The sequence below is a fragment of the Triticum aestivum genome, chromosome 4B (assembly GCF_018294505.1).
Source record: "Triticum aestivum cultivar Chinese Spring chromosome 4B, IWGSC CS RefSeq v2.1, whole genome shotgun sequence".
Lineage (NCBI taxonomy): Eukaryota > Viridiplantae > Streptophyta > Magnoliopsida > Poales > Poaceae > Triticum > Triticum aestivum.
Genome location: NC_057804.1, coordinates 499,994,661 through 500,022,152, shown reverse-complemented (window position 1 = coordinate 500,022,152; position 27,492 = coordinate 499,994,661). Strand labels below are relative to the sequence as shown.

At 42.4% G+C, this 27,492-nt stretch overlaps 1 protein-coding gene across 2 annotated transcripts; it reads right to left on the bottom strand.

Annotated features, from left to right (window-relative positions):
- Positions 1–16,360: 16,360 nt before the first annotated feature.
- On the bottom strand, positions 16,361–24,995 carry LOC123092932 (uncharacterized). 2 transcript variants are annotated; one of them, XM_044514789.1, is made up of 11 exons: positions 24,350–24,989; positions 22,817–23,074; positions 22,485–22,727; positions 22,214–22,363; positions 20,354–21,813; positions 19,163–19,236; positions 18,892–18,973; positions 18,691–18,816; positions 18,446–18,552; positions 17,243–17,397; positions 16,361–16,860 (listed from the first exon to the last, which is right to left on the bottom strand). In XM_044514789.1, exons 1-11 carry the CDS (start codon positions 24,806–24,808, stop codon positions 16,621–16,623), a joined length of 3,354 nt encoding a protein of 1,117 aa, XP_044370724.1. In that variant the 5' UTR covers positions 24,809–24,989; the 3' UTR covers positions 16,361–16,620. The 2 variants fall into 2 exon arrangements, with proteins under 2 accessions (XP_044370724.1, XP_044370723.1); XM_044514788.1 differs by having other exon boundaries at positions 18,446–18,816; positions 24,350–24,995.
- Positions 24,996–27,492: the final 2,497 nt, after the last annotated feature.

Below are 27,492 nucleotides of genomic sequence, written 5' to 3'. Positions count from 1 at the left end.
TTATGGGAAATTGGAAGAAAGTCATGAAAAGCTCTCAAGCTCTCATGATGATCTTCTAGTATCCCATAGTGTGCTAAAGATAGCTCATGAGGCCATGATTGTTAAGGTAACATCTAGTGAGCCTCATGTGGATACTAGCACTACTTTTAGTCAAAATAGTATATTGCCATGTGCTAGTCCTTGTAATTCATCTACTCACAATGTTGGTACATCTTGCGATGAATTGCTTTCCTTGCCTTGTTGCTCTAACAATGAAGCTTATACTTCCTCTAGTACTTGTGTTGAGACTAACCATGTAGAGGAAATCAAAGAGCTCAAGTCCCAAGTCACTTCTTTGAAGAAAGACTTGGAAAAGTGTCATGAAGGAAAATTCACACTCAACAATATCTTGAGTGTGCAAAAATCCCCCAATGACAAAGGTGGACTTGGATTCAACTCCAACAAGAAGAAGAAGTCCAAGATCAACAAGAAGAAGGGCCAAAAACAAGTTAAGAATTCGGCCAAGATTATTTGCTTCAAGTGCAAAATTGAAGGGCATCATGTTAGATCTTGCCCATTGAAGAAGGCCATTAGTGACAAGCAACAAGGGAAGCGGCTACAAGTGCATTCTCATGCTCAAACTCAAGTTGAATAAAGGCCTCTTCCCAAGAAGACTCAAGCTAATGCTTCTCAAGTTGATAAATCAAGTGAGAAGAAAGTGAAGAGTAGACGTTGCTATCTATGTCATGAGAAAGGTCACCTTGCTTCTTCATGCACTAGTGGTCACTTATCCAACCCAATTGTTATTGATGATGTCTATTCTCTTGGGAAGGATAAGGTTGGCAATGTGTTTGCCAAGTTTGTTGGTACTCAAAGTGGTTTGAAGCAAATAACCATTTGGGTAGCCAAGCCTATTGTGACTAACCTCTTAGGACCCAACTTGGTTGGGGACCAACTAGCTCAAACTTGATCAATAGGTGTTGTTGGAGGTCATTGGGGACTTGGCTACATTATGAAGAATTAAGGGGACTTCATCATTCTTGTTGTCTCAAGCCAAGTCAATTGGGTTGTCAAGTTTCTATCTTATATCCAATGTGCCTCCTTGCGGTAACTTGTACTTAAATTGTTTACATTGAAAGTTACTTGCCCCTTTGCATGTTTTGGTTTTGTTCCTTGCATGTGTTTGTATATGTTGTGCTTCCAACTTGCTTAACTTAAGCAATCAAGTATGTGTGTGTTGGTTTGCACATCATGTACATGTGTGTCGTACATTGAGCCTTTATGCATCTTGTTTGTATCTTAGTCAGATCTTGTGAGAGATTAATGGAATATCCCATTATGGGGGAGTGATGTGGTTTGTACACCTCACAATCCTATAAATGTTTGTACATGAGGAATACCATCTAGTATTGATATTACAAGATTATGTAGTCGCTATGTGGTATGTCTTCTCATGAGAAATTCAAATTCTAAAAAGTCCATTGATTATCTCTTGTTGGTTCCTCTTATTGCCTCTTGTTAAGTTTTCTTGGTATCACATTATGGGGGAGTAATATGCTATGTGCATACTACAAGCCTAGAAAATGTGTACATTTGAGATATTGTCACTTAGAGTTGACATTATTAATTATCTTGTTCCTAGGTGACATGTTAGCTCTACAAGTTGCAATTTGCTTGTGTTTGTTGTGAAGATGATGTTGGATATCCTTGTTATCTACCACCAGGAATTATTTCCAAATACTTCTTGTCTTTTGACTATTGATACTCACTTATGTGTGGTAGAATTTATTGATCGTCTTTACATTGGCTTTTGCTTTTATTTGCCTTATCTGTTGCCAAGGATTGTGTCAACTCCTGTTTTCTTCCATATCACTTGTGGATCTTGTTAATTTCTTGGTCTTGTCTAGTGTTTTCTAGATATAGTGAAAGTGGTGATCCCACCTTGTGCGTTTTGTATTCAAATGTAAATTCTCTATAATGCACTACTCCTGGGGGAGCTATGGTATTTTCTCTAGAACACTCATCTTCTGATCCTTATCAAGTGTGTTGGTGGAAGGTAAGTCGTTTCCTTTTGGTACTTTGTGCCATCATGAAACTTTGTAGAGAGCTTGGTTTGTTTGGAACCAACCTCTCTTTTGGGGGTTTGACATCTTTTTTTTGCGTGTTTAATGGATATCTCATTCCTTGATGTATCTTTTAATGATATCTTCCAAGTGATGATTTATCCATTTGGTATTCTATTTTCACTTGGTATTTCTTTTTATTTGGTTTCGGTCCTTGAAAGTCTTGAGCATGCATATATCCTTCATGTATTTTCTTTGGCATGCTTTCTTTCTTTGACCCATTATATAGGGGAAACTCCACCAAGTCTCAAATTGGATGAGATGTGCATGAAATTATATTTCCTATCTATGTGCACATATTTATGTGGAGTTTGTCCTATGTATTGGTGTTTCTAACTGAAGGAAATATGCCCTAGAGGCAATAATAAAGTTATTATTTATTTCCTCATATCATGATAAATGTTTATTATTCATGCTAGAATTGTATTAACCGGAAACATGATACATGTGTGAATACATAGACAAACATATAGTCACTAGTATGCCTCTACTTGACTAGCTCATTAATCAAAGATGGTTATGTTTCCTAACCATGGACATGTGTTGTCATTTGATTAATGGGATCACATCATTAGGAGAATGATGTGATTGACATGACCCATTTCGTTAGCCTAGCACTTGATCGTTTAGTATGTTGCTATTGCTTTCTTCATGACTTATACATGTTCCTGTAACTATGAGATTATGCAACTCCCGTTTATCAGAGGAACACCTTGGGTGCTACCAAACGTCACAATGTAACTGGGTGATTATAAAGGAGTACTACAGGTGTCTCCAAAGGTACATGTTGGGTTGGCGTATTTCGAGATTAGGTTTTGTCACTCTGATTGTCGGAGAGGTATCTCTGGGCCCTCTCGGTAATGCACATCACTATAAGCCTTGCAAGCAATGTAGCTAATGAGTTAGTTACGGAATGATGCATTACGTAACAAGTAAAGAGACTTGACAGTAACGAGATTGAACTAGGTATTGGATACCGATGATCGAATCTCAGGGCAAGTAACATACCGATGACAAAGGGAACAACGTATGTTGTCATGCGGTTTGACCGATAAAGATCTTCGCAGAATATGTAGGAGCCAATATGAGCATCCAGGTTCCGCTATTGGTTATTGACCGAGGATAGTTCTAGGTCATGTCTACATAGTTCTCGAACCCGTAGGGTCCGCACGCTTAACGTTACGATGACAGTTTTATTATGAGTTTATAAGTTTTGATGTACCGAAGGTTGTTCGGAGTCCCGGATGTGATCACGGACATGATGAGGAGTCTCGAAATGGTCGAGACATAAAGATTGATATATTGGAAGCCTATATTTGGATATCGGAATGGTTCCGGGTGAAATCGGGATTTTACCGGAACACCGGGGGGTTACCGGAACCCTCCCGGGGGTTAATGGGCCTTAGTGGGCCATGAGGGAGAAGAGAAGGGCCGGCCAGGGCAGGCCGCACGCCCCCTCCCCCCTAGTCTGAATAGGACAAGGAAGAGGGGGTGGCGCCCCCTTTCCTCTTTCCCCTCCCCCCTTTCCTTCTCCACCAAGGCAAGAGGGGGGAGTCCTACTCCCGGTGGGAGTAGGACTCCTCCAGGCGCACCCCTAGGGGGGCCGGCCGCACCTCCCCCCTCCCTCCTTTATATACAGGGGCAGGGGCACCCTAGAACACACAAGTTGATCTTCAAGATCGTTCCTTAGCCGTGTGCGGTGCCCCCCTCCACCATATTCCACCTCGGTCATATCGTCGCGGAGTTTAGGCGAAGCCCTGCGCCGGTAGAACATCATCATCGTCACCACGCCGTCGTGCTGACGAAACTCATCCCCGACACTTTGCTGGATCGGAGTCCGGGGATCGTCATCGAGCTGAACGTGTGCTGAACTCGGAGGTGCCGTACGTTCGGTACTTGGATCGGTCGGATCGTGAAGACGTACGACTACATCAACCGCGTTGTCATAATGCTTCCGCTTACGGTCTATGAGGGTACGTGGACAATACTCTCCCCTCTCGTTGCTATGCATCACCATGATCTTGCGTGTGCGTAGGAAATTTTTTGAAATTACTACGTTCCCCAACAATGGTATCAGAGCCAGGTTTTATGCGTAGATGTCATATGCACGAGTAGAACACAAGTGAGTTGTGGGCGATACAAGTCATACTGCTTACCAGCATGTCATACTTTGGCTCAGCGGTATTGTGAGATGAAGCGGCCCGGACCAACATTACGCGTACGCTTACGCGAGACTGGTTTCACCGTTACGAGCACTCGTGCTTAAAGGTGGCTGACGGGTGTCTGTCTCTCTCACTTTGGCTGAATCGAGTGTGGGTACGCCCGGTCCTTGCGAAGGTTAAAACAGCATTAACTTGACGAACTATCGTTGTGGTTTTGATGCGTAGGTAAGAACGGTTCTTGCTCAGCCCGTAGCAGCCACGTAAAATTTGCAACAACAAAGTAGAGGACGTCTAACTTGTTTTTGTAGGGCATGTTGTGATGTGATATGGTCAAGACGTGATGCTATATTTTATTGTATGAGATGATCATGTTTTGTAACCGAAGTTATCGGCAACTGGCAGGAGCCATATGGTTGTCGCTTTATTGTATGAAATGCAAACGCCCTGTAATTGCTTTACTTTATCACTAAGCGGTAGCGATAGTCGTAGAAGCAATAGATGGCGTAACGACAACGATGCTATGATGGAGATCAAGGTGTCGCACCGGTGACAATGGTGATCACGACGGTGCTTCGAAGATGGAGATCACAAGCACAAGATGATGATGGCCATATCATATCACTTATATTGATTGCATGTGATGTTTATCCTTTATGCATCTTATCTTGCTTTGATTGACGGTAGCATTTTAAGATGATCTCTCACTAAAATTATCAAGAAGTGTTCTCCCTGAGTATGCACCGTTGCGAAAGTTCTTCGTGCTGAGACACCACGTGATGATCGGGTGTGATAGGCTCTACGTTCAAATACAACGGGTGCAAAACAGTTGCACACGCGGAATACTCAGGTTAAACTTGACGAGCCTAGCATATAACAGATATGGCCTCGGAACACGGAGACCGAAAGGTCGAGCGTGAATCATATAGTAGATATGATCAACATATTGATGTTCACCGTTGAAACTACTCCATCTCACGTGACGATCGGACATGGTGTAGTTGATATGGATCACGTAATCACTTAGAAGATTAGAGGGATGTCTATCTAAGTGGGAGTTCTTAAGTAATATGATTAATTGAACTTAAATTTATCATGAACTTAGTACCTGATAGTATTTTGCTTGTCTATGTTTGTTGTAGATAGATGGCTCGTGTTGTTGTTCCGTTGAATTTTAATGCGTTCCTTGAGAAAGCAAAGTTGAAAGATGATGGTAGCAATTACACGGACTGGGTCCGTAACCTGAGGATTATCCTCATTGCTGCACAGAAGAATTACGTCCTGGAAGCACCGCTGGGTGCCAGGCCTGCTGCTGATGCAACTGACGATGTTAAGAACGTCTGGCAGAGCAAAGCTGATGACTACTCGATAGTTCAGTGTGCCATGCTTTACGGCTTAGAACCGGGTCTTCAACGACGTTTTGAACGTCATGGAGCATATGAGATGTTCCAGGAGTTGAAGTTAATATTTCAAGCAAATGCCCGGATTGAGAGATATGAAGTCTCCAATAAGTTCTATAGCTGCAAGATGGAGGAGAATAGTTCTGTCAGTGAACACATACTCAAAATGTCTGGGTATAATAATCACTTGATTCAACTGGGAGTTAATCTTCCTGATGATAGTGTCATTGACAGAATTCTTCAATCACTGCCACCAAGCTACAAGAGCTTCGTGATGAACTATAATATGCAAGGGATGGACAAGACTATTCCCGAGCTCTTCGCAATGCTAAAAGCCGCGGAGGTAGAAATCAAGAAGGAGCATCAAGTGTTGATGGTCAACAAGACCACCAGTTTCAAGAAAAAGGGCAAAGGGAAGAAGAAGGAGAACTTCAAGAAGAACAGCAAACAAGTTGCTGCTCAAGAGAAGAAACCCAAGTCTAGACCTAAGCCTGAGACTGAGTGCTTCTACTGCAAGCAGACTCGACACTGGAAGCGGAACTGCCCCAAGTATTTGGCGGATAAGAAGGATGCCAAAGTGAACAAAGATATATGTGATATACATGTTATTGATGTGTACCTTACTAATGCTCGCAGTAGTACCTGGGTATTTGATACTGGTTCTGTTGCTAATATTTGCAACTCGAAACAGGGACTACAGATTAAGCGAAGATTGGCTAAGGACGAGGTGATGATGCGCGTGGGAAATGGTTCCAAAGTCGATGTGATCGCGGTCGGCACGCTACCTCTACATCTACCATCGGGATTAGTTTTAGACCTAAATAATTGTTATTTGGTGCCAGCGTTAAGCATGAACATTATATCTGGATCTTGTTTGATGCGAGACGGTTATTCATTTAAGTCAGAGAATAATGGTTGTTCTATTTATATGAGTAATATCTTTTATGGTCATGCACCCTTGAAGAGTGGTCTATTTTTATTGAATCTCGATAGTAGTGATACACATATTCATAGTGTTGAAACCAAAAGATGCAGAGTTGATAATGATAGTGCAACTTATTTGTGGCACTGCCGTTTAGGTCATATCGGTGTAAAGAGCATGAAGAAACTCCATACTGATGGGCTTTTGGAATCACTTGATTATGAATCACTTGGTACTTGCGAACCGTGCCTCATGGGCAAGATGACTAAAACGCCGTTCTCCGGAACTATGGAGCGAGCAACTGATTTGTTGGAAATCATACATACTGATGTTTGTGGTCCAATGAATGTTGAGGCTCGCGGCGGGTATCGTTATTTTCTCACCTTCACAGATGATTTGAGCAGATATGGGTATATCTACTTAATGAAACACAAGTCTGAAACATTTGAAAAGTTCAAAGAATTTCAGAGTGAAGTGGAAAATCATCGTAACAAGAAAATAAAATTTCTACGATCTGATCGTGGAGGAGAATATTTGAGTTACGAGTTTGGTTTACATTTGAAACAATGTGGAATAGTTTCGCAACTCACGCCACCTGGAACACCACAACGAAATGGTGTGTCCGAACGTCGTAATCGTACTTTACTAGATATGGTACGATCTATGATGTCTCTTACTGATTTACCGCTATTGTTTTGGGGTTATGCTTTAGAGACGGTCGCATTCACGTTAAATAGGGCACCATCAAAATCCGTTGAGACGACGCCTCATGAACTGTGGTTTGGCAAGAAACCAAAGTTGTCGTTTCTTAAAGTTTGGGGATGCGATGCTTATGTGAAGAAACTTCAACCAGATAAGCTCGAACCCAAATCGGAGAAATGTGTCTTCATAGGATACCCAAAAGAAACTGTTGGGTACACCTTCTATCACAGATCTGAGGGCAAGATTTTTGTTGCTAAATTCGGATCCTTTCTAGAGAAGGAATTTCTCTCGAAAGAAGTGAGTGGGAGGAAAGTAGAACTTGATGAGGTAACTGTACCTGCTCCCTTATTGGAAAGTAGTTCATCACAAGAACCGGTTCCTGTGACAACTACACCAATTAGTGAGGAAGCTAATGATATTGATCATGAAACTTCAGATCAAGTTTCTACTGAACCTCGTAGGTCTACCAGAGTAAGATCCGCACCAGAGTGGTACGGTAATCCTATTCTGGAAGTCATGTTACTTGACCATGATGAACCTACGAACTATGAGGAAGCGATGATGAGCCCAGATTCCGCAAAATGGCTAGAGGCCATGAAATCTGAGATGGGATCCATGTATGAGAACAAAGTATGGACTTTGGTTGACTTGCCCGATGATCGGCAAGCCATTGAGAATAAATGGATTTTTAAGAAGAAGACTGACGCTGATGGTAATGTAACTGTCTATAAAGCTCGACTTGTTGCGAAAGGTTTTCGACAAGTTCAAGGGGTTGACTACAATGAGACTTTCTCACCCATAGCGATGCTTAAGTCTGTCCAAATCATGTTAGCAATTGCTGCATTTTATGATTATGAAATTTGGCAAATGGATGTCAAGACTGCATTCTTGAATGGATTTCTGGAAGAAGAGTTGTATATGATGCAGCCAGAAGGTTTTGTTGATCCAAAAGGTGCTAACAAAGTGTGCAAGCTCCAGTGATCCATTTATGGACTGGTGCAAGCATCTCGGAGTTGGAATAAACGCTTTGATAGTGTGATCAAAGCATATGGTTTTATACAAACTTTTGGAGAAGCCTGTATTTACAAGAAAGTGAGTGGGAGCTCTGTAGCATTTCTGATATTATATGTAGATGACATATTATTAATTGGAAATGATATAGAATTTCTGGATAGCATAAAGGGATACTTGAATAAAAGTTTTTCTATGAAAGACCTTGGTGAAGCTGCTTATATATTGGGCATCAAGATTTATAGAGATAGATCAAGACGCTTAATAGGACTTTCACAAAGCACATACCTTGATAAAGTTTTGAAAAAATTCAAAATGGATCAGGCAAAGAAAGGGTTCTTGCCCGTACTACAAGGTGTGAAGTTGAGTCAGACTCAATGTCCGACCACAGCAGAAGATAGAGAGAAAATGAAAGATGTTCCCTATGCTTCAGCCATAGGCTCTATCATGTATGCAATGCTATGTACCAGACCTGACATGTGCTTAGCAATAAGCTTGGCAGGAAGGTACCAAAGTAATCCAGGAGTGGATCACTGGACAGCGGTCAAGAACATCCTGAAATACCTGAAAAGGACTAAGGATATGTTTCTCGTATATGGAGGTGACAAAGAGCTAGTCGTAAATGGTTACGTTGATGCAAGCTTTGACACTGATCCGGACGATTCTAAATCGCAAACCGGATACGTGTTTTTATTAAACGGTGGAGCTGTTAGTTGGTGCAGTTCTAAACAAAGCGTCGTGGCGGGATCTACATGTGAAGCGGAGTACATAGCTGCTTCGGAAGCAGCAAATGAAGGAGTCTGGATGAAGGAGTTCATTTCCGATCTAGGTGTCATACCTAGTGCATCGGGACCAATGAAGATCTTCTGTGACAATACTGGTGCAATTGCCTTGGCAAAGGAATCCATATTTCACAAGAGGACCAAGCACATCAAGAGATGCTTCAATTCCATCTGGGACCAAGTCCAGGTGGGAGACATAGAGATTTCCAAGATAAATACGGATCTGAATGTTGCAGACCCATTGACTAAGCCTCTTCCACGAGCAAAACATGATCAGCACCAAGACTCCATGGGTGTTAGAATCATTACTGTGTAATCTAGATTATTGACTCTAGTGCAAGTGGGAGACTGAAGGAAATATGCCCTAGAGGCAATAATAAAGTTATTATTTATTTCCTCATATCATGATAAATGTTTATTATTCATGCTAGAATTGTATTAACCGGAAACATGATACATGTGTGAATACATAGACAAACATATAGTCACTAGTATGCCTCTACTTGACTAGCTCATTAATCAAAGATGGTTATGTTTCCTAACCATGTACATGTGTTGTCATTTGATTAATGGGATCACATCATTAGGAGAATGATGTGATTGACATGACCCATTCGTTAGCCTAGCACTTGATCGTTTAGTATGTTGTTATTGCTTTCTTCATGACTTATACATGTTCCTGTAACTATGAGATTATGCAACTCCCGTTTACCGGAGGAAGACTTTGGGTGCTACCAAACGTCACAACGTAACTGGGTGATTATAAAGGAGTACTACAGGTGTCTCCAAAGGTACATGTTGGGTTGGCGTATTTCGAGATTAGGTTTTGTCACTCCGATTGTCGGAGAGGTATCTCTGGGCCCTCTCGGTAATGCACATCACTATAAGCCTTGCAAGCAATGTAGCTAATGAGTTAGTTACGGAATGATGCATTACGTAACGAGTAAAGAGACTTGTCAGTAACGAGATTGAACTAGGTATTGGATACCGACGATCGAATCTCAGGGCAAGTAACATACCGATGACAAAGGGAACAACGTATGTTGTTATGCGGTTTGACCGACAAAGATCTTCGCAAAATATGTAGGAGCCAATATGAGCATCCAGGTTCCGCTATTGGTTATTGACCGAGGATAGTTCTAGGTCATGTCTACATAGTTCTCGAACCCGTAGGGTCCGCACGCTTAACGTTACGATGACAGTTTTATTATGAGTTTATAAGTTTTGATGTATCGAAGGTTGTTCGGAGTCCCGGATGTGATCACGGACATGACAAGGAGTCTCAAAATGGTCGAGACATAAAGATTGATATATTGTATGCCTATATTTGGATATCGGAATGGTTCCGGGTGAAATCGGGATTTTACCGGAAGACCGGGGGGTTACCGGAACCCTCCCGGGGGTTAATGGGCCTTAGTGGGCCATGAGGGAGAAGAGGAGGGCTGGCCAGGGCAGGCCGTGCGCCCCCTTCCCCCCTAGTCCTAATAGGACAAGGAAGGAGGGGAGGCGCCCCCCTTTCCTCTTTCCCCTCCCCCCTTTCCTTCTCCACCAAGGCAAGTGGGGGGAGTCCTACTCCCGGTGGGAGTAGGACTCCTCCAGGCGCACCCCTAGGGGGGCGGCCGCACCTCCCCCTCCCTCCTTTATATATGGGGGCAGGGGGGCACCCTAGAACACACAAGTTGGTCTTCAAGATCGTTCCTTAGCCGTGTGCGGTGCCCCCCTCCACCATATTCCACCTCGGTCATATCGTCGCGGAGTTTAGGCGAAGCCCTGCGCCGGTAGAACATCATCATCGTCACCACACCGTTGTGCTGACGAAACTCATCCCCGACACTTTGTTGGATCGGAGTCAGGGGATCATCATCGAGCTGAACGTGTGCTGAACTCGGAGGTGCCGTACGTTCGGTACTTGGATCGGTCGGATCGTGAAGACGTAAGACTACATCAACTGCATTGTCATAACGCTTCCGCTTATGGTCTACGAGGGTACGTGGGCAATACTCTCCCCTCTCGTTGCTATGCATCACCATGATCTTGCGTGTGCGTAGGAATTTTTTTGAAATTACTACGTTCCCCAACACTAACTCTTTGGTCCCAATGAGTTTGGGTACCATTTTGTTTGTGTTTTTGTTCTAGGAACAATTGGAGATGCATTGGATGCTCGTCTCACTCACAAGGAAGGTGTTGTCACCATGTGCTTACTGTAGTCAAGCTAGGATCATCAATGAACTACTATCTACCTTCAATTGGTATCTACTATATCCTTCCAATGGTATCTCGGTAACAAGTATCATCATCTACTTCATGCACACATTTCTTGCATCAACCTTGTGTAGGTTGTATCATGGCATGTTATTCATTCTTTCTTGTGTTACTTGTTTCCTTTCTCAAAGCATCCCAACAATGATCTCTTGTTGCTAGTTGTGATGTCTTTGATGTTCGTGTGGTTGGAATTCATTTATATACAATAAGACCATATCTAGCCATGTGCTATGCTCTCAAGCAAATTTCTTATTGGTATATTTATGACTTCCTTGTGGATATCTTGTTCTTTCCTTTTTATAACTATTTCATGTGTATATCCTTCTTTGTGGATTGATATCATCATGTTTTTCATCTACCTAGAATCTTATACACTTGAGAGAAGGTACATCTCTAGTTGATATCCCTTTCTTTCACGTCCATCGTTTCTTTCTCATGTTATTTCTTTGGTGGCTCCATGAAAGTGTGTGCCTTGAGTGCGGGTCTTATCTCGTTGCATCTTGTTGCACTCTTGTGTGGTGAAGATCATTTTCTTCATGCTTGTCTTGATGAGGTTTTTTAATTGGTATCCCTCGTCTTGATGAGGCTTTCACTTTCTATCTTCACAATGGGTTGTCACAAGTGTTGGTTATTCTTTTTGCATATTTAGTGTGCTTGTGATCACTTTTTCCTGGTGTGTGTGTGGGAAGGACATGTCATGCACCTTGTATCTCCACTTTTCAAGACTATGTTGATGCTTAATGCTCACCCTTACATTAGTCTTCTCAAGTGCTTTGCCATGACTCACACACATCATTTTGGTTGAGCCTACTCTTAAGTTTCCTCTTTTATATGTTGCTCAACCATTTGTTTGTTGCAAGACTTTGTTTCCTACATGCTCACTTGCACTTGTTGTGAGTTTCTATTGATTTTCGGGGAGTGGTGATCCTATTTTGTGCACTTGGTATCCTAATGCAAATATTCTAAGGAGTGCACAGATCATGGGGAGCTTCACTAGTGTCTTTAGAACACTCTGTTGCTCTCTTGCACTTGTCATGAGGTTCTATTGATCTTGGGGGAGCTATGATCCTATTTTGTGCACTTTGTATCCAAATACAAAAATTCTTGATGTGCACAAATCATGGGGAGCTTCTCTAGTTTCTTTAGAACACTGCTCCGCTCTTATCATAATATCCTTTATTCATGTGGCTCCTAGGATCATTGGCCTAGTTGGTTCAATTGGTATCTTTTGATAGCTTGCTTCAATTGGTGTCTTTTGGTTGCTTGATTGCTTGTTTCTCTCTTTGATTATGTCTTTGTGGCATATCTTCCTTTTGCAATCTTTGGGCCTAAATATAGTTTGTCTTCATCCAAGTATTTATCGTTGGATATGTGTATTGCATTCCACTCTCTTGTTGATAAATACACAATTTATGGAGGAACACATTTTATATTGGCCTTTTAAGCTTTTAGCCCATTTTGGCAATCGATGCCAATGGGGGAGAAGTTTCAGAGAGTTTTCTGGAGAAGTTTAGAGAGTTGTCTCCTCTTGCTTTGGTTTTGTTCCTTAGCATCTGCATCTCATTCGCTGCACTATTGGTTGTTGCATTGCATGGTGATGCATAATTCCTTATATAAACTCTCTTGAAAGTGATTGTCATCAATTACCAAAATGGGGGAGATTGAAAGAACATGCGATGCCCCCATGTTTGGTTTTGGTAATTGATGACAATCTCCATGGACTAATGGTTGCCTTGAGTTATATTTGAAGGTTTTGTCATAGGCTTTTCTTGAAGTCCATGTGTTGGTTTCAAGGAGTTTATGAGTTGACCAAGGTGCTATTAAGGAATTATCCAAAGATTGGTCATGTGAGTGTTGAGCTTATTGCAAGCATGTCTTGAAGAAGAAGATTGTGTGATTATTCATGTTTACCTTCAAGACATCATCCAAATGAAGGGAGTTGGAAAGATTCAAGGTTGATCAAGACTAAGTCAAGAGTGAACAAGTTGATCAACTCTCAAAGCGTAGAAGATGTACCGAGAGGGGTCAAGTGATCCCATGGTATGGTGAGCATTGTCCATTGCACTTTGTGTACTAACCCATGGTCTATGTGAGAGTTCTTTGTGGGGTTAGGTACGTGTCCATGGGCTTGCGTCAAGAGGAAGATATCATACAACCCATGGAAAGGATGACATCAAGTGGTGATCGTCATCATGATTGCCGTGTGCAAGTTCAAGTGGAGCATCACGAAGAGATCAAGTACTTGAATCTTGCCATCCTTTATGGTGTCAATGGTCTTGTGAAGATGTGCCAAAGAGAGGCTCACCCATAGTGGACTATGGCGGAGCAATCATCTAGTCTTCATCGAGCCAACGCAATCAAGAAAGGTGGTCCAACTTGAGGGAGTGAAGATCGTCATCATCTAGCTCAAGTGGACCATGTGCAAGGCAAAGGTTTGCCCTTGATAGGTTTTCTCTTTTACCGGTCTCGTGGTGGTAGTTGGGAGACCGGGTTATAGGATCGTTTGCTGTACTATCAAGGGGGGCTCTCAAGTTGGTAGCTTGATCGTATCGTTAGTAGAGATCTCAAACCATTGCATCCTTGCATCATGTTTCTTGGTTCTTGTTTGGTTCTCTTTGTGAGTCTTAGAGCTTATGGTCATCTTGATGACAAGTTTGAGTTCATCGAAAACGGAGTTCGCATGGGTCTTCTATGATGTTTTCGGTGTTGGAGGTTTTACCGGTATTATCCGAGGAAGGGTTCTCACCTTTTTATTATGGGCCTTTTCTAATTTGCTTCTTATTGATATTTCTTTCAAGATTGTGTTAGCCCTTGTTGCTAGCTTTCCAACAAACTTGATTTCAACGAATTCGGAGCTCGTATGCGAAAGTTGTGGCTGTTTTGATATTGCCTGTTTTACATAGAGAGGTTGTACCGCCCCATAGAGAGGTTGTACCGGTTGACATGTACAACCGGTGTTTGGAGCGGTTGTACCGCTCCAGAATTGGTCCGGAGGTTGTACCGGCCATGTACCGCTCTACCACCGGACTAGCTTCTGTTGTGGTGCGGTTGTTGGGCGGTTGTGGGCCGGTTGTTCCGCTTATTGCCTGTTACCGGTTGTACCGGTGCTCATAGCGGTTGTACCGCTCCTATGTCTTTCTGCACATAACGGGCAGATTCGTGGGGACCTATTTAAGGGGGTCTTCTTCCCCAATGGTTCCCCATCTCTTAAGCTCGTTTTTGCCCCCATTGTTGACCTTCTTTGAGCTTGCTAACTTTCAATCCCTCCATGGATTCTTGCTAGTTTTTGAGGGAAAAGAGAGAGGAGATCTAGATCCACACTTCCACCAATCACTTTTTCCTCTATGTGAGGGGAACCCCTTGGATCTAGATCTTGGAGTTCTTTGTGTTCTTCTTGTTATTCCTCTCACTTTCCTCCCTAGCATTAGTTGCTTTGGTGGGATTTGAGAGAGAAGGACTTGGGCACTCCGTGTGCCCTTGCCATTGCATTTGTGCATCGGTTTGAGTTCTTCATGGTGATACGTGGAAGTTTCAAGTTGAGCAGCTTATTACTCTTGGGTGCTTCGTACCCTTGAGCTTGTTCCTCTTGGGTGCTTGGGCGCCCTAGACGGTTGGTGGTGTTCGGAGCTCAATCATTGTGGTGTAAAGCTCCGGGCAAGCATCGGGGTCTCCAATTAGGTTGTGGAGATCGCCCCGAGCAATTTGACGGGTACCGGTGACCGCCCCCAAGGGTTGCCAAAGTGTACGGGTTCGGTGATCGCCCCCAAGGGTCACCATTTGTACGGGTTCGGTGACCGCCCTCAAGGGTCCCTTAGTGGAATCACGGCATCTTGCATTGTGCGAGGGCGTGAGGAGATTACGGTGGCCCTAGTGGCTTCTTGGGGAGCGTTGTGCCTCCACACCGCTCCAAACGGAGATTAGCATCCGCAAGGGTGTGAACTTCGGGATACATCGTTGTCTCCGAGTGCCTCGGTTATCTCTGACCCGATCCCTTTACTTATGCACTTTACTTTGTGATAGCCATATTGTTCTTTGTCATATATCTTGCTATCACATAGTTGCTTATCTTGCTTAGCATAAGTTGTTGGTGCACATAGATGAGCCTAGTTGTTGTAGGTTTTGTGCTTGACAAATTAACCGTTTGGTTTATTCCGCATTTGTTCAAGCCTCTACCGTAATTATTTTAAAACGCCTATTCACCCCCCCCCTTCTAGGCGACATCCACGATCTTTCAGCTGCCCCAGACGATGGAGTGGTCGGGGAGCCTCTCCCGCAGCCCAGGCAAGGGCGCATCGCCGCATGCAGGCGCGGGTTCGTCCGCCCGCCGTCGCCGAAGGTTTACGGGCATGGACTCGTCCAGCCGTCCACCGGGCTCGGCGCTCGCGCAGCGCCTTTGTGGCCTGCCGATGCCGTTCATACAGTGTGACGACTGCCCGGACGAGCATTATGCTAGATCAATCTAAGTTTTAGGGGCCGGGACGAGCTGCGCCAGATCAAAACCCGCCGACCCGTAAAAAGGTATATTCCACAAATATGATTTTTTTTTCGGGTCCATTATGCGAGGTCTGCATCTGTGTCACCCCGCGCCGGCCCACAAAAATGGTTTTGGCGAACTGCAAACAAGTTTTGCGGGTCAGCGGGATGCAGGGTCCGCTAGAGTTGCTCTAACACAAAAACGTCCCCGTGTCGCTCTACCATGGCAACCTCTATAGTGTAAATTATTCAAATAGCCATGTACACAATTATTGATGAGCTAGCATGGTCAAACTTCACTAGAATTATAGGTTTTGTTTACATACACATTCAAAAAAAAAGGAGGTACCATTGCGTGGCAGGGAGTGAAAAAAGTTGCCAAGTACCCTCTCCGATCCAAAATAAGTTCACAGTTGGACACTTATTATGGATCGGAGGTAGCAGAAATATTACCGGTAGGGTCACAACTAGATATCATTAGAGCATCTCTTGTAGATCCCGAATAACCATTCCTCAGTAGTGTGTTATTAGCAAGTTTGGCTGAGCAATCCAATAAACTACAGTACTTTACCACCCATGACGCGGAACAAATTGTTCGAAACAGCTTATTGCCAAAATTGCATTTACACTCATTCACTCAGTTTACCTCTGTTCTGTACAGCTTTAAGATGAGTAACTATTTGATAAATCAAAAGAATAAAGGAAGCACAACCTAGAGAGCTAATGGACAAACTGTACAGATTAACAGCTAAATACAACCCCCAAACAAATGAATGAAATCACTACATGACTACAAGAACTAACACATCAGGATATACACTTTACAGGTAACGGCGAAGAAACTGCTCCAGAGTAAAGAGCCCTAAGTACAGAAATGAACTTCAAAAGAGTTTCTTCAGAAAACCACTTCAGTTTCCATGTATGTACTGTGTAATTTTCATCTGCTTGCTTGTTCTGCGAATTTCCAGTGCTGCTGTGAAATTTTCCTTCGTTTATGTGTTTGTGCAAAATTAATGTCAAGCATTCCTTGTCACGCTGATCCACAACCTAAGTATAGGAAATGCAGTAGGAAAATTTAGAAATGTCAACAAAATGGCATCAACCCTTTTATTATAATGAAGCAATATATTTAGCTCGTATTACATCACAACTCGGTAAAATAAGAGGGGATTCCCTTCAGAAATACGGAGTAAGGTCGATGATAAGTACTCCGTACAATAAAAATACAAGTTTAGAGACAAGGGTCAAACCTGTGTGCGAGAATACACAGAGCCACACTTATGCATATTCCACAGTAGACAAGAATAAAACAGATATCCCCTTTTTGGGCAAGGGAACTATCAGAGCAAACTATTTTATGGAAAGAATATCGCTGCAATGCAAAGTAACCAAGATAGATTGGAAATCTTAGAAATCAAACACAACTTACCACTTCCTTAATACTGTTGATAGAGCAGCATTCATCGAGAGAAAAATATGGAGGATGTGAATCATCAGGAAAGCAACCAAACTGATGTAGGTTCTCAATGCACACACATATTGATCCTTCGGTAACAACAAGGGATCTAATAACCAGGGATTCCTCTGCAAAACAGAAATGGACATAATTCAGCAATTTCTAAGTAAAATAACTAAAAAAATGTACAATACAGAGGTAATATTCGTGTTCTCCAGTTCTAATCCCTTCGGGTTTAGTAACTGAATTATTACATAAGCGGCAGATGCAAATAAAATAATAGATCATCAGCGATAGATGGACGAGGCTCATGGCATGCCAACATATGCCATGTCATGCCAGATGCGGCATCATCAATATTTGGTGATGATGCATGCCACTATCAAATTGTTTACGGGATTTCACAAAATGGACCCAATTAAAGCCAGAAGGAATGTATGCACCTGGGTGCTGAAATTGAAAAAATGGGTAAACATCTAATATGCATGTAAAGAATTGGGGATGGAAAATTGAAATTACCTTGCAAACATCTAATCATGAAGAATTAAACAAGGTAGCGTTAGATTTCTTAGATCAAATTACATGACCACCCAGCAGACATACTATGTAGTTATCTACCTTGCAAACTAACATAACATATGCATATGCCAAAGTCCAAGTAATCATCATGACGACTCAGCTCACTGGCAGCATGTTGTGTCATGATGGGTTTGAGTCCTTGATCAATTAATCCCCAGCTCTCTCACCATAGGACTGAGTGCACTGTACCAAGTTTAACACTTCGATGTGGAATCTTTGATACTGAGCAAGAAATTGTGTGTATTCTGGACAAAATATCACAATGATTGCCCAAGATAAAGCTTGTGGGCTCATTGCTTTAGTTATCATATGTCCAAACGAGATTCTGGACAGTAAGCATAAACAATATTCATTTAGAAACAAAATGGCTTAAATAGTGTTACTCGACTTACCATAATACAGATGATAAAAAACTATATGTTTTCTTTCACAAGGATAAGATGTGTATCAATCCTACTCTACTTTGTCAGGCTTCAAGGGAGAAAGCCAAGACTCACCCAAGCAGGTAAGATCATAAGAATTCAAAAAGTGAAGAAAGTTCTAGTCTAGATCCCATAGACAAATAGGGGTAATATTTCACCACTCAAATAACAGTACCTTCAGCATCATTCTTCCAAAACATCAACATGGAGTAGAGAAATATCCCCATCTTCAAACTTGCACATATACATTTCTCAAGCAATTTAACTTGAATCTTCTCCCAACTGCCATTTAAATTACAGGAGAAAGTGTAATCAGAAATGAAATAGAAGGCACAATAAACACAGACAAAATCCTTTTCTTGTTTATCTAAAAGAGAAGGCCTTTGCTCACGGAGAAAACATAAAGCTAAATAGACAAACCTTTGCAAAGATACCCCGCTAGTTAACTGTGGAAAGCTGAACAGATTCAAGAGCCAAAGTACATCTTGTGCTTCCTTGGAAGTACGTGTCAAGAATAGATGAGCTGTATGATCTGCCATGTGTACCCTGCGATATGAGAAAACAAAAGTAAGCCTCAGATAAGCCAAAAAACCACCACTTATGATTGATATGCTAATAGACCTTAGTGCTTGTAGACCCAGCCCAGTCAAAACTTTTTCCAGATCTTCAAGCCTATAGCACCCCAAAACTCTTGGCATAATTTCTGTAAATTAGTCAGTGTGTAAAGAATTATTAATACAGTTTTAGAATAGGAACATGAGAAAATAAATTTCCATACAACAATAAAAATGTAAAATTCCAGTTGCAATAGTCTTATAATTGTCTAACAGAGACAGAAGAGAACCTAGAGAAAGGCTTTGGAAGAAAAGAAAACAATGTGTAGAAAACTAACCTTGTTCATCTTGCTCCATATCAACTAGCAGAACATACAATTTATTCTGAGAACTTCTCAACAAGGCTACTTCTCTACAATAAGTAACAATACACTAGTCAGGTACAGTAACTAAAAAGAATATCGCATGCAGACAGGCTTTCAGAACTGCTGTTAAGTTCAACAGAAGTTAAGAGAGCATTTACTGGGCATGGTTGAGGATTAAATGGTACTCCCTCCGTCCCATAATATAAGAACGTTTTTGACACTAGTGTAGTGTTAAAAACGTTCTTATATTTTGGGACAGAGGGAGTATACAAGAAAGTACTTAGAATTAAAAAATCCAACTAAATGTCATGTTCAAAGAGCTGTTATTGATAACTACTTATTGTGCATTTAAGTACTTTGAAGTCTGAATCATGAGATATATTACTGGACATTTACGCATTTTATGTTCTATGCAAATGCCATCAACATCGGTGAAGATGGTGGTGGAGCCAAGGATTCAGGTCCCCATATCTTGGATTCAATTTCATTAGAAGTTTGGCCTAAAAAAAGTTGGTTTGTAGACCCCCATACTGCACAAGGCCCCAAGAGTCTTTCATCATTCGCCTACGGGTACAAACCATGGACTCCTGCGCCGTCTCAGGTGGGTGTCTGACATGTCAAATTGTTACTTGATTAAAGTAACGAAATTAAGTAGACCCAACACATACAGCCCTGTCATGTGTTGCATGACCATGGTGTTTTGATATACTTTGAATACATTCATCGCCAGCTTCAGTTTTCTCTAAGCAAGCTCATGAATAAAAAAATGTAATAGATAATAGTTATGATTTTGAATATAATTGCATTCGCTCCTCCAAAGCACTAATGGTCAGCAATTACCTGATTAACAGGTTAAGGCAGTTCTATTCTGCTAATTTTAACCGTCAGTACATGTTTTGTTGTGCTGCATGGTGTTTAGTTTGAAAAACAAACTATAACAGCAGAGGCAAATAAGTAACCATGTTAGTCTGATATGCAGCAGCTAGTCCTTAATTTGCGAACTTACAGAAAAAGAAGTAATCCGTACTTGTACTGATAATCTTTGGTTCTACAAAATGTACTTCGATGGTCAGCGACTCTTTCATTCAGATTCAACAGCCGTTCATCATCAGTTTCTAGTCTCTACTCTCTACACATGTCAAATATAGGTAAAACAACTCTAACCTTTGAATTAAATCGCTTCCATCTTGAAATATGTATCCACAACGAGCTCCTTGTTCACATATTTCGGACTCTTCAACATTAGCAACTTCCAAATTGAAGAAATCCTCTATAAGCTTGTACTTATCCCTATCAGTGTTGCAAGTAACTGTATCGGCATCAATCGACAAGTTATTCTTGTGCAAGATACTTGAATAGTGTTTTTTTGAGCTTTGATCCTTGCAAATAGTACTTCCAGTTAGGTCGTAGCTCAGGTGACCATTTGCACCCACTGAACCCCCCTCTTCCAACTTATCTCCATTAGCCTCTGTAAATTCTAGTTTAGTGCCATTACGGTCCTTAAAAATAGGGAATATCTTCCTCTTAACCTTTTGCTTGTCATTTTGTCTAATCAGATGGCCACCTGAATCTTGACCTAGATGTCCATTCCTCTGGTTACTGTCATCTGGCTCCTTAATACCAAACTCTATGGCATCTGTAAAAGTTGGGTCATCTTCTGCCGAACAGTCAGACAATTTTTCCTCTTGTGAGAAAAGCTCCATCCCATCCATTTCCTCATGATCAATATCTGCATAAGGAAATGAAGCAATCTGACCATTCAGGGCTAGTTCCCTTTTTGTCTGAATTGCTACGCAATCATCTTCTGAATTGCACGAACATAAATCACCTGAAGAGTCATCACTGCAGCTGCTACCACTACCAAGAGAACCAACACATTGGAAATCTCCTGAACTCTGCAAAAATTCTTCCTCCATAAAAAGTCTTCGACGTAGGATGTCTTCCTTGTATTGTGGAGGTGACTGTGGACTAGGGTATGCAAAGGATGGACTTGGTTCTATCAACTTGCTTGTTGCATTAGATGGTGTTCCGTTCGTATGCAAAAAATTTGCACCACCTCCCACATCAGATAAAGAATCTGGATGTGAAGTGCCCACAAATTCTAGTGGAGGAAGCTGTACGGCAGAATTCAAGTGTACCCTTACATGAGTTTGGTCAGCATTCACTTCGTTCAAGGATCCTGCAGTGAAGCCATTAGCGACGTTGCATGCATCATCTGTGAAAGACAATTTAGACTCCACAAGGTTTGAGCTGCTTCCACCTTCTGATGTTTTTGCCAGGTCTGTGACACTCTTGGAGCTCTCTATGTTCAATTTTTCTCTTCTGTTTTGTTTTTCCTGACTTCCATTTCTGTTAGTGAAATCAACATAAAGGCTGTCACCATCTGTGTTCTCTGTATTTTCATCCATCCACTCCTTAAATTCACGCAGCCAGTCAGTCGATCTTTCCTTCTTCATCAACTCTGCTGTACTTATCAAAGAAGTAATTTTTATGTCATTATCAGCAACGGCAACTTCATCCTTCTTTGAACTAGCACTATCACGGGGGCTGGACTGCTGGTCCACACCTTCATCACAAGGACTTCTCTCTTCCTCCAGAATACAGGCAAGTCGGGAAATCTTTTTCTAATATAAGTGGAAAGCAGAATGTCATTAAAATAGTCATACACGGTCACATTTAATCGCGTTCAGGATACAAATGCAGGATGCCAAACTTCTGTAAAATTATTTCAGTTCTGCTAAGATATATTGATGGTTTTATAGTGCATTTATAGAAACTAAGATGTCATATATGGCAGCACCTAGGCTGAACCAAGCAAAAAAAGGAATCCTGACAACATACGGAAATAATGTATATCCAAGGGGAAAATTAAGCCTTACCAATTCACTAAGCAACATGCATTGACTTATCTATCCTCCAGGGAATAATAAAATCAAAAGAGTTAACTGAGGAAGCTTATAATTGGTGTGACATGCTGATATATAATAGATTAGACTATTAGAAGTTAGTAAAAGAGATGCATACCATCATAGAATTTGAAGTGTATTCATCCGCATGATCATCTTTTGCAGGAAAATAAAATCCATAGCCAGCAGGTTGTTTTTGTCTGCTTCCAAACAATACTTGCTTTTCCCAGTATTCTTGTGTGTTCATACCTTTATCATCTAACTTTAACTGAGGAAGAAAAATCATGGAACAGAGTATTCATGTTACTTCAATACTGTGGAAGAGACTTATTATAAACAAGACTATGGACAACCAAAATAGTTTAACATGCTTGAGCTAAAGCACTTACATTTTCTGAATTATGGAAAAAACTAAAAACACGTGCTCGATACCAACGAGCACAGCAGATTGGATTGCCTTCCAACCATACGTTCTGTAGCAAAGAGAAGCTGCCAAGAATTTCCAACTCTGAGAAATTTGATATGATGTTGTAAGACAGATCAAGGCCCACAAGCGACGTGAGATTTTCAATCCCATGTATAGTAGTTAAAGCATTGTTTCTAAGTACTAGTTTACCAATCCGACTGAAAACCTGCACAAAGGTAACATGTAATCAGACAACAAAAGTAAAGCCAAGAAGCTTGTTTACTATTTTAAACTGAACTATGAAGGAAGTTAAACCTCACTCAAGGATGATATAGAGCGCAAATGATTAAATCCAAGGTCCAGATTTCGCAACTTTGTACATTTCCGCAGATTATCCACCTTTGCAAATCGGTTCCGACTAAGATCAAGGGTTTCAACCGCAGGTAACAATTGCAATGACTCGTCCATGAGTACGAGATCATTAGAAGCACAAGAGACGTACGAAAGCCGAATCCATACAGGAGAGTCCTTGATATCCATCACTCTACTCACAAATATATGCCTAAGAGCATCCTGCGGTAGCACAAAAATTAACTGTTATGAATCTGGTAACATCGCAATATTTCGTACAAGTGCTTGGAAAGGAAGCATAAATTGCAATAACCGCTCAATGAATACAAAGATATATGCATCACTTTTTGCTGCTAGCTGAGCTTTTGGTTGCATGCCATGATACGAATAGAGAGAAGATGTAGCACACCCGATCAACCTGCGGCCATCACATCAGGAACCAATACCGAAGTTCTCAAGCTACAACCCTCAATAATAATTCTGCCGTCCATCGGCCAACAAAGAACATTATTTAAAACAGAATAACAGATGCCGGATGACATGTCATGATTGGCAATGCAAGCACATGGGAGTAAGGTAAATCTGGTGTACTTATAATTACGTAGTCCATGGGCCAACAAAAGAACTGTGTTTAAAAAAGAATAGCAGGTGCCACATTAAATCTTTATTAGTTCCAGATATCACTGTCAATCCACCAAACATCTAAGGTTCTAGCTCAGAGGGAGCGATAATTTCCATAAGAGTTTCCGTCAGAATTTGGAAAACAAAGTACATGAGGTGCATAAAGCAACATTTCCAGCTGCATACAAGTAGAGACATGACAATCTATCAGGAATCCACATGGCTGGGCATCTTTTTAATCTCACGGATTGACTAATTATATCAGGGGATAAATGCAGCATGTGCGAAAGACATAACTATTAGAATAGCACTATGGTGATGTTGATCATGTGCGACAACAATTGCATTACAGCAGCATTGCAAGATGCCACAGTTGGTCTACTACAGGCAAAACAAATGACGCAGACTAAATTGGTAAATTTGCACCGAAGTTGCAAGTGCAATACTCAGTGAAACCAAAATACAACCAACAAGATTCCATTAAACCCCACCAGAAAGACTGTAAACGTCAGTAAACATAGAAGTTTCACTAGAAAGGCATCTTAACACTACGAGAACAGCAGATCACCAAAAATATTGTCAGGAACCTATTGAGTAAATAGAACATAATTGATGCATGCAGCGGACCAGATTGGATCCTAGGAACATAGTATTAACTATGAACCATACCAAACTACTGCAGCAAGTGGGCTGAAACTAAACTCCCCTTTGCTAGCTGTAGATGAACCAAACAGCGAACGATAATCATGATTCACAGCTCAGCTTAGCTCATAAACTCATAGTTTAGTAGGGGGTCTTAATTAGCTGAATTGTCACCAGCAACAAATTGCGTTAGCTGTATGGCCAGAATTACGGGGAAACATGACAGAATCGCACCGTGGAGTTGTGACAGACGAGCCTCTCGAGCGTGTGTCGGAGGTCGAGCAGCCCCCTGGCGGCGGAGGTGGAGAGGTCGCAGCCCCGCAGCTCGAGCACGCGAAGCCGCGCGAACGGCAGGAGCGAGAGCGGCGCCGGGTCGCGCCCTGGCCCCGCGGCGACGACCTTGAGCGACGTGAGGAGGCGGAGGATCCGGCGGAGCTGCTCGAGCGCGCGGTGGTCCCCGAGGTCGGCGACGTAGGCGCGGAGGTAGTCGACGGGCGCCCCCGCGCCGACGGCCTCCAGCTCGCGCAGCGCCTCGAGGCGGGAGGCGACGTAGTGGAGGCCCACGGGGTGGAGGCGCAGGGTGAAGGAGCCGTCGAGCAGCTCGCCGGCGTGGCTGGCCACGAAGCGGACGAGCAGGTCGAGGTAGCGGTCGCCGGTGACAGGCGGCGCGGCCCCGGAGCGCGGGGTCGCCATTGGGATCCGGCTAGGGTTCGGGGGCGGGCCGCATCGGCGGAGGGCGGGGCGGGGGGAGAAGGGCCGGCGGGCCGGCGGGCGGGCGAGAGGAAACGGACACGGCCGCGGCGCGGCTGGCTGCTATGATTGAGGGACACGCACGCACGCGGGTGGGGGAGGGAACGGAAGGCGACGGGGTGCAAATGCGCAGTGCGACGCAACTGCAAATTGTATCGCCGGTTTCGCTTTGGTTTCGGCAGACTCTTTTTTCTTTAGGAAGGTCCTGTTTGTTTAAGAAGCTAGACTAGACTGGAAACTGACGGGATCGCCTGGCCTGGGTACTCCACTGTGGGAGCTGTCGTCCTGCCTGCCGCGTGACTTTGCATGTTCCTTCACCGTGCGTTGGTGTATGCCCAACGATTTGTGTTAGTCTATACTCCTTTTTCTTTTGAGACATTGTTAGTCTATACTCCTAGATACGCATGATTATATCATCTATCTACTGACTAAATGGAAATAGCCAACAATGGCACATCAACCATGTCTACAACTAAATCATCGATCTTCCATGGCAAACACCTTCAAGAAAAGACTACACACTCGCAGGTAGGCGTCGAGTCAAGACTGGAAGACCCGAACAATTAATCGTGGATGACTGATCCCATCAAGGCCAGGAAATAAACATAAAGATAATGCCTTAAACAAATAGACGATGCAAAGTTTGTCGTGGATGTCAGATTGCAGATTTTCATCATGGAGATCAGCTACGCTCCGGCCACATCTTGATGGTAGATCTTCTTATAGCTACTCCATCCCCGTGGCCTCCGGAGATAGATGACGTAGTCTACCATTGGTATTTGGTACCCTTCATGACCGTGCACCGACTAGGCCAAAATCATCTTTTGTTCTGACTAAATTAGCAGTCCACCTACCGGTCCTTCACTTGTTAGCAAAGGGTAGAGGGTGATGCCATGAGCGACCACCATTATTTGCTAATATGGAATCACCGATAGGCACCTGGCACATCATCTATATTGTCACACCATTGGAGCAAAGCGCGTCGCTACATCGCCACACAAAGGCCACACACGATGCAGGGTAGCCATCGCTCGAACCACCTCCGATGGAGAAAAGCCCTGCCATCAATGTGCCATCAAGGGGAACAACCCTCCCCCCTTGTGGGTGTTAGGACTGACTGGGTCGGCAAGCATACAAGATCAGTCTGTGGCCTGACCATGGTAGTTCCCACCGTGGCGTGCTCACGCAGCACTGTAGCCCCGTGTAAACTTATTGGTTTGAAAACATACAAGCTTGTCCTTAGTTCCCCTTATTATCTGCCACATCATTATGTAAATTACTACATGACAAGCTTTACGACGTTTCCAATAAGGTTTGACTTCTCCCACCACCTAAATTCAGTTAGGTAATAGACATGTTGTACAATGGGCTATCATTAATGTCGTCTTTCGAATATCATGTGACATCATAACATATACACATTAGACTTTTTATCAACGATGATGACAAATTTTATGTCATATCTGATAGTAGATAAGGTTGGCTTATATGGTTTCTCCTACATGATAGTGTGCATTGAGTTGTCATTGGTATCGTCCTTGCATTTTTCCCACGTAGCATCATCAGGTAGCGTCATAACCGACAAATGGAAAACTTTACCAATGATGACAAATTTTAGGTCATCTCCAATAGCAGAGAAGGTTGACTTCTTTCAGGTCTCCTACGTTGTCTAGAGGAGACAATAAAATTTTGTTTGTGCGATGAGTTGCTCTTCGCGTCATATCTTGTAATTTTTCAGGCATCATGTGACTGTAACATATTTACATGCGGCTTTAACAAGAATGATGATAAATTGTGGCTCGTGTTCAATGGTAAGGAAAGTGGCTTATTTTCAACCTCCCACATCATATAGAGAAGATAATAAAACATTGTTGTGCAATGAGTTGTATGTTGATTGTATTTTGCAGCTAATACAATGACGATGCGTGACTTAATTAGAGTAAGTTTCACTTATTGCCTCTAGTTCTCACATTTGTGATAACGAGTTTTACTCCATTTTAAAATCTTGCCACATATTACCTTTTAACAATGACATAGTAGTGCAACATAAGTGCAACTGTTTCACTTTGGTTTCGGTGGTTTCCTTTTCCTTTAAGAAGTTCATATTTGTTTAAGCTAGACTACACTGAAAACCGATGAGATCGCCTAGGTGCACCACACTGGGAGCTGTCGTGCTGCCTGCCACGTGACTTTGCATGTTCCTTCACCGTCCATTGGTGTATGTGCAACGATTTGTGTTTGTCTATAGATAAGAATGATTATATCATCTATCTACTGACTAAATGGAAAGAGCCAACAATGAAAATTCAATCATATATACAACCAGTCTACAAAAAAATTGCCAATTTACCAAGGCAAACCCTTTCAAGAAAGACTACATACTCACGGGGCATTGTCGAGTCTAGATTGTGAAGGCCAGAACAATTAACCGTGGATGATTGGTCCAATCAAGGCCAGGAAACAAACACAATGATAATGCCTTTAACAAATAGACAATGCAAAGTTTGTCAAGGATGCTAGGCTGCAGATTTTCATCATGGAGATGAAGTATGTTCCAGTCACAATCTTGATGGTAGATCTTCTTATAGTTGCTCCATCCCAATGCCCTTTGGAGATAGATGACGTAG

Excerpts from the sequence above, each read along its gene's own strand:
- LOC123092932 (XM_044514788.1), bottom strand. The coding sequence starts at position 24,808 with ATGGCGACCCCGCGCTCCGGGGCCGCGCCGCCTGTCACCGGCGACCGC. Across the intron at positions 22,364-22,484 it reads TTTTCCATAATTCAGAAAAT|TTAAAGTTAGATGATAAAGG; the intron begins GTAAGTGCTTTA and ends TTTCTTCCTCAG. Across the intron at positions 19,237-20,353 it reads GGAAGCGATTTAATTCAAAG|AGAAGTAGCCTTGTTGAGAA; the intron begins GTTAGAGTTGTT and ends TACTTATTGTAG.